Raw genomic sequence first — 8,006 nt, forward strand, 5'->3', positions numbered from 1 at the left:
CCCAAGTCCCTTGTTGCCCATGCGCCTTACTGTCTGCCTTCTGTCCCTGCAGAGCTGTGCAAAGAGACATCGTGACTTCCTTCTGTCTTGCCGACTAGGAGTCAGCCAGTAGGTCTGCAGATCAGTAGTCCTAGAAGTTTGAGTGTGAGTGAGTGTGAGGAGCCTGCGGGCACGGTCCATGGCCTCCTTGGTGGAAGGGCTTTGAGGTCCCCGTCCTTCTAACACGCAGCGATGCAGCCATGGCCTTGCTGTGGTGGGGGTGCCGGACAAGGGAGGAAGAAGGACCATAGATCGGAGGAGGGTCAGGTAAACAAGTAGTGAGTTTTGAAGGGGGAAACTATTTGTGGTATTTGAGTCCCCGAGGCATATGAAACTGCTTACAGATGATGCATTCCAGAGTCCTCAGTGGGAACCAGGGAGGGGAGGGAGGACTGCGTGACGCAGGATGGGGTGGGGCGAGGTGGGGCACTGCAGCACACAAGGCAGGCACCGACTTCAGTGTGCATGTTCCTTGGACACCTGCCTCAGTGTGCATGTTCACTGGGCATCTTCCCTTCGACCCCTTTGCCCACGTGGTGACGGCTGGGGAGCTGTGAGAGTGTGAGGGTCACATATCAGCCTTCTGGACTCTTTCTCTCCTACTGAGACTCAGCCTATAGGTCCGCAGGCCAGTCCTCCCAGGAATTGAAATGTGAGTGAATGTGAGGAGGAGTGAGCGGGCTTCCAGAGGGTCAGGCGGCATGGTCTGTGGCCTCAGAGGGTAAAGAGCCTCTAGGTCATAAGGAAGGTGGGCCGCGGAGTGAAGGGGAGCCAGATGAAGATGGGGTGAATGCTGGGGGTGCTGTTGGAGGTATCTGAGTCCCGGAAGTGACTGGAACTCCCAACGGGACAGATTCCAGACTTCTTGGTAGGAACCCAGGAATGGGCTGTGTAAGCGGTAAGAAAGGGGCCTGGGAAGTGGGAATGCTATGAGCTGGTGACTGCGACCCCGAGGTCTGTAGAGCTCTGGGTAGAAACGTCCAGCGAGGAGCGTCCAGCCATGTGTCACAACTTCTCAACTCCACCCTGGAGGTTCGAACGGGCAGGACTGTGCTTTCCAACAAAACTTTGATTTTAGGGAGGGAAATCGTCCAAACAAATGGGTGTGTGACGAAAGCCGTGGTCACTGCAGTTTTAATTCTCTAGCTGTATAAACTTAAATGTCTCCACTATGGAGAATCCAGCTGTGAAACCAAATCTCATCGGAAATATCCTGTATCTTTTGCCAGGAGCATTAAGACATTGCTCTGCTAGATTGCCCAACTTAAGTGGCTTTGCAAGCATTCGATTCAGAAGATGTACACACTTCTAGTTGCCCTGGGACTTACTTTCAAATTATTTCCAAACTTTTTTAAAAACTGAAATTTAACATTTGGCCATGAAAGTGGTCAAATATAGCTATCCTCTCAAACGCACTTTCCCAATCACAGTATTCTGTTTGCAGAGTGAAATATGAGTTGGCGAGGAAGATCAACATATAGGCCTAGGCCAAGAAGAAGTTTACAGCCTCCTGAGCTGATTGGGGCTATGCTTGTGAGTGCTTTAATATTTTGATGTTTTTTATTAGCAGAAATTTCTTTTGTGATAGTGTTGTTGAACGAGTATAGATACACTGATAAAGGACTCCCATGTTGATAAAAATGATCACGCATCTCATGAAGGAAAGACTAATCCAAGAGTATTACAATCTGGTTTTGCCTGCATGGATAATCTTGTGTTCCCCACCATGACTTCCTCCTCATGCTTACTGATAACAGATTGCACACATCCATCCCAACATAGATTAAAATGGCTTCCAAAGCCTTTGAGGGTAACTGTCTTAGAGTAACCTCTCTTTGGGAAAAGTAACTTTGTGAAGAATAAGTATATGGAACAGTGTTGGAGAAGTGTCTTTAGACTTACTTATGATGAGAAATACCTGCGTATTCTGTATATTTGTATTATTGACATGTATTAATAACAAAACTTTTTATCTGAACACATACCGCCTCCCCTTTGTCCCAGGAACCCAGTGGTGAGGAGCCTAAAGAAGAGAAACCACCCACTAAAAGTCGGGATCCTACACCTGATCAGAAGAGAGAAGATGATCAGGGTGCAGCTGAGATTCAAGGTGCTGGGAAGGGAAAGAAATAATATCTATAGGGGGAAGGAGGCCTATGTGTGCATCATGCCTTATGCCATGACCAGTAATAGGAGGAAAGAAAACATTAGGAAAGGATCTCAAACATTTGCTCAAAGTAGGCTGGAAAAGTGAAGAGTATAGTTTGCAGCTTCATGCAGTCCCTGGATATAATAAATCTTCTCTTTTTTTCAAGATTTATTTTGTATGCTTGAAAATACATCCCTTGCTAAATCAGATGAAACTGTTTAATTGATGTATCAAAATGTACATTATTTCACTTGATTAATTAGATCTTCTTAGAATGTTGCTGTATGATTGGCTCAGCCATGGTGTCCACAGTGTTATAAGCACCCTTTTATAGCATATAGAGTGCCAAGCCACCCTATCTTATAACACCCTGAATAAGGCCCATTTGCATAGGGATATTAGCCCTATTTTATAAAAAGGAAATGGTCGCTCAGAGATTGAGGCTTACCAAGAACGCTTGAGTCATGGAGACAGAATTCATATTATGTTCCAAGGTCTGTGTTCTTCCTAACATCTACGTTGTTAGAAAACGTGAATTATTTTGCTTAAAATGCTTAATACTCGAATGTGTCTGTACTGTAAGGTACTTGAGTATTGGCTCAGGAGAAAACAAATTCAGTGAAGCGGGATAGCAAATCCAGAAAAGGGCTCAATGAATGACAGCCACTGTTCCCTTTGATCAATATTTTTGACAGTATGTTTGGTAAAAGGTGGATAATTCAGGACACTGGCATACAGGTAGGTATATTAGTATGTTTTTTAAGAAACTTTTAAAAGTCGCCTAAATACTTCTATAATTAGAAAACCAAAGTATGATAAAATTATCATGAAACAGAAATTGTGTCATCAACAGATAGCATTTTCAAGCTAAAGTTGACAGAATTTGGGCCATTTATTATTTTAGCAATTCACGGTTAAGAGGTTTCCAGAATATGACTGTCAACAACACTCATTACTTTCTTTCACTCAATTTCCTGAACTCTCATGGGAAAACTGTGATTTTTCCTCTTATTTTTGGTACTATATTCTCAATGGGATTTATTTATGAAAAGTTACATGTAGGGCCTTTGGACCTAAGCATAATTTTACTTAATTTTAACCAAATAATTTTCAAGTTACCTCAACAAGATATGGTTGTCACAATTGTAAGTTTTTGTCATAAGCCCAGGAATACATTGATCTAGTCTTTCAGAAAATTATCTTTGAGTTATCATTAAAATGCTATTCATGCAGCAAACTTCTGATATCTTACATAGTTGATACTCACTCTTTATAATGCACACTGGCAAAGTATAGCAAATGAGGGTGTAGTATGATTTATCCTTAGATTGTCATTTTAAATTAGATTTCAGGCCGGGTACATTGGCTCACACCTGTAATCCCAGCACTTGGGAAGGCCGAGGCTGGTGGGTCCCTTGAGCCTGAGAGTTAGGAACTAGCCTGGGCAACATGGGGAAACACCAAAAAATTTTCTCTGCCAAAAAAATACAAAAATTAGCCTTGGTGGTGGCATGTGCCTACAGTCTCAGCCTCTGACAAGGCTGAGACAGGGGGATCACTTGAGCTCAGGAGGTCAGGGCTGCAGTCACCTGTGACTGCACCCCTGTACTCCAGCCTGGATGACAGAGTGAGACCCTGTATTAAAAAACAAATAAAATAGGAATTCATAATACAGGAAAACAAAAGTGTGACATCTTTGCATCACATTTATTATCACACTAGCCTATAGGCTTTTATGTCGTAACTCTGTGGAATAGAATATTATTACTTCCTTATTTATACTTCATGTTTTTCTACTCAAGTTCATAACCTTTGTATTTTTTAGTGCCTGACCTGGAAACCGATCTCCAGGATCTGTGTCAGACAAAGACTGGGGATGAATGTGAAGATGGTACTGATGTCAAGAGGAAGATTCTACCAAAAGCAGAGCACTTTAAAATGCCAGAAGCAGGTGTGTTATTCATTAAGACACAAAGTTATGTGATTTCTATTTTTTACAATATTATACTTTCAATCATAGAGAGATAACATTACTGCCACTTTAATAACAGTGTTCAAGTACACACTTTCTTTGAAAGGTAGTTCAGATCCCAAATGTCTGACTGCAAGACTTACATGCTCTCAGATACAGACACAAATTGGGTCAAAGCCATATTGAATCATCAAATATGACAGCATTTTCTTACTTCTGAGTATAACCAACAGCTAACAATTTTCAGATTATTTTCTAATTTCTGCTTTTAACAAATACATAATGCATTTGTAATACCAGACTGTGTGAAATATGTTGAGCACTGAAGGAGATTCTAGTAGCAGCTCTATGACAATTTGTGAGAATCTGGACAAATTCCATAAATTCTACACCCATCTTTGCTGTTATTGAAAATGGTCAATGCAGATCAAATGTATTAAAATCCATTTCAGTGCTGATTTCTGCATGCTCTGGTTCTGTTGGAGAGAATAGAAAGATATTCCGATTTCCATGATTTGTTTTTCCTAACAATCAGCTTCAGTCCAATTACAATATCTGAGCTGAGATTTCATTGCTCCTAGGAAAATAAGCAGGCACTCTGCTTGATGTTTGTTTTCCAGTATGGAGACCTAAATGAGGGTTCTTGGATTTTGTCAAATTCTGAATTATCTGGCTCTTAAAGAATAATTGCATTTTGGCCGGGCGCGGTGGCTCACGCTTGTAATCCCAGCACGTTGGGAGGCCGAGGCGGGTGGATCACGAGGTCAGGAGATCCAGACCACGGTGAAACCCCGTCTCTACTAAAAATACAAAAAATTAGCCGGGCGTGGTGGCGGGCGCCTGTAGTCCCAGCTACTAGGAGAGGCTGAGGCAGGAGAATGGCCTGAACCCGGGAGACAGAGCTTGCAGTGAGCTGAGATCGCGCCACTGCACTCCAGCCTGGGTGACAGAGCGAGACTCCGTCTCAAAAAAAAAAAAGAAGAATTGCATTTTAAAGCCTTCCCACCATGAAGCCTTGAATGACTGAATAATAAAATAGCAAGAGACAGTCTACTTTCTGTGGCCGATGAAGTAGGGAGAATGCATGTAGGTCAGTGATGTTCAAGGTGGGTGTGAGATGCCCGTGCTAAGCATGCTTTTTGCTCTCCTGTCAGTCTTCATGAGCTACTGTGTGTAATAAAGACACATATGATATAATCACCTCTAACCATATCATAGGTTACATATTACAGGTTTCTGCCTTGAGACATCAGATGATAGGACTTAAAGTTCAAAGACTATAATGTACTAATTCTTGAGTAGTCAACATAAGTATCTTTTACACATATTTTTTATAAATGGCTGACTATTAGAAGAGCTTCTGAATTTAAAGGAAGAGCTCCATGTTTAGGGAAGAAATTACCTAAATGTTTTACTCTGCACTGCTGAACCATTCCATTAAACTATTTACATTAAAAGATAGTTTTCAGGAGCCGATTGAACAAGCCTCAGTTGTATTCTTAGGAAGATCATAGCCTTAAATGCACATCTTATTAGAATAGATAGCAAATCACATGATAAAATAATAATCAACATAATAATAAAAGAGCAACAGAATAAACCTAATGGAAAAGGGAAGAGGTACTTAATAACAGACAGGTACGAACCCAGATTTTGGATTAGGAAAACTAATCCAAAAGTAATACATTTAACACATTGTTTATTTTAAAAATAGCTATGAATAGACTATCAATTTGTTTCCCCAGTCTTGAAAATGGGAAAAGCACAATACAGAATATGAAGAAGACACAGATATTGAATATATAGTATAACTGAAAGTAAATACATTCTTTCATTTTGTTTTGTTTTGCTTTTGAGACAGAGTCTCGCTCTGTCGCCCAGGCTGGAGTGCGGCAGCATGATCTTGGCTGACTGCAACCTCCGCTTTCCGGGTTCAGGTGATTCTCCTGCCTCAGCTGAGTGGCTGGGAGTACAGGCACGCAACACCATGCCTGGCTATTTTTTGTATTTTTAGTAGAGACAAGGTTTCACCATGTTGCACAAGCTGTTTTGGAACTCCTGACCTCAGGTGATCCACTTGCCTTGGCCTCCCAGAGTGCTGGGATTACAGATGTGAGCCACCATGCCCAGCTGAAAGTGAATACATTCTTAAACTCTAATATTTTCAGAATATAGATGAAATGGTTGATAAGCTAGGAATGCATGCATTATTAAATATATCCCAGTGGTACCTGAATATCTGTTCATCACAAAGACTGTGCATGAACTTGTGAAGTTTGCCAGTTGTCCCTTGATAACATTTACTTTTAGAAATAAATATTTAGTTATTCTAGATGTCTTCCTCTACGTCTCCATTTCCCTTTCCATTTCTTTTTTTTGTGCCATACTGTTCATTATATATACCTCTTTCATATTTTGATATCAATAATGATAATGATAGATTAAAAGTAATGCGATCATATAATTAATTATACAAAGGGGAATTTTTTCAAGTGTAAAAAAAGATATTTGTATTAACATCAGGACTATAGGTGAAAACTGGGGACAGATGTTTACCATACCTTAATATCTACAGAAGGGTAAACTAACCCAAAGCAACATTTTTGCACTTTGGCACAATAGAGAAAAAAACAAATGCAATACTGTCCTTTCTATTCACCACGCATATGCAGCTCCTAATGTGACATTAACTCTTTTCTTAGAAGATAGTTTTCATACTATTTCCAGGAGCCTATTAGACATCCAGACCATAGTTTCAAGCCAAAATATTAAATTATACATTTTTTATAAATTCCTTTCTTAGTTTTTTTGTGTGTGTTGGTTATATTTTTAGTAAAATTATACACAATTTTTGCTTTATACATTAAATCCCTTTTTAAGAGGTTCACTTGATTTAATGTGTTCTGACCTCGCACTGTCTTTTGGTTTCCTTGTAGCACTAGAAAGCAAGATGTGTTTAAAAAAATTAATAATGTATATGTTTGGAAGTTTCTCTCCAAAGTCTCCACAGAGTTCTACTTGAATGTAAGCCAGAGGGTGACTCTTGGGCTTATGGTCTTAGTCCACTGTACGAAACAAAAACTTTGGTGTCATTTGCATATCTTAATGTGATCTAAATACAGTTCTGCTAGTAATGTTCCACCTGTTACGTTTCTATTATAGGTGAAGAGAAATCACAGGTTTAAAGGAAGATAAGCTGAAACAACACAAACTGTTTTTATATTAGATATTTTACTTTAAAATATCTTAATAAAGTTTTAAGCTTTTCTCCAAAGAAGTCTTGCATATCTTCTGTTAATTTCTTTTTTTTCTTTCTTTCTTTCTTTTTTTTTTTTAGATGGAATTTTGCTCTGTCGCCAGGCTGGAGTGTAGTGGCATGATTTCAGCTCACTGCAACCTTCGCCTCCTGGGTTCAAGCAATTCTCCTGCCTCAGACTCCTGAGTAGCTGGGACTACAGGCGCGCTCCACCACACCTGGCTAATTTTTGTATTTTTAGTAGAGATGGGGTTTCACCATGTTGGCCAGGATGGTCTCAATCTCCTGACCTCGTGATCTGCCTGCCTTGGCCTCCCAAAGTGCTGGGATTACAGGCATGAGCCACTGTGCCCAGCCTCTTCTGTTAATTTCATTCCCAGGTATTTTGATACTATTGACAATTGTGGCCAGGTGCAATGGCTCACACCTGTAATCCCAGTACTTTGGGATGCTGAGGTAGGAGAATTGCTAGAGCTCAGGAAAGTGACACCAGTCTGGGGAACATAGGAACCCCTCTCTACTACAATGAATGAATGAATGAATGTAACTATAGTCCCAGCTACTCTGGAGGCATAGGTGGGAGGATCCCT

General features: G+C 40.5%; 1 protein-coding gene across 1 annotated transcript; it reads left to right on the forward strand.

The window, feature by feature from the left end:
- The first annotated feature begins 497 nt into the window (after positions 1–497).
- On the forward strand, positions 498–7,434 carry XAGE2 (X antigen family member 2). Its single transcript, XM_055268248.1, has 5 exons — positions 498–691; positions 1,484–1,572; positions 2,044–2,149; positions 4,014–4,139; positions 7,323–7,434. Exons 2-5 carry the CDS (start codon positions 1,492–1,494, stop codon positions 7,343–7,345), a joined length of 336 nt encoding a protein of 111 aa, XP_055124223.1. The 5' UTR covers positions 498–691; positions 1,484–1,491; the 3' UTR covers positions 7,346–7,434.
- Positions 7,435–8,006: the final 572 nt, after the last annotated feature.

The sequence above is a fragment of the Symphalangus syndactylus genome, chromosome X, assembly GCF_028878055.3.
Source record: "Symphalangus syndactylus isolate Jambi chromosome X, NHGRI_mSymSyn1-v2.1_pri, whole genome shotgun sequence".
Lineage (NCBI taxonomy): Eukaryota > Metazoa > Chordata > Mammalia > Primates > Hylobatidae > Symphalangus > Symphalangus syndactylus.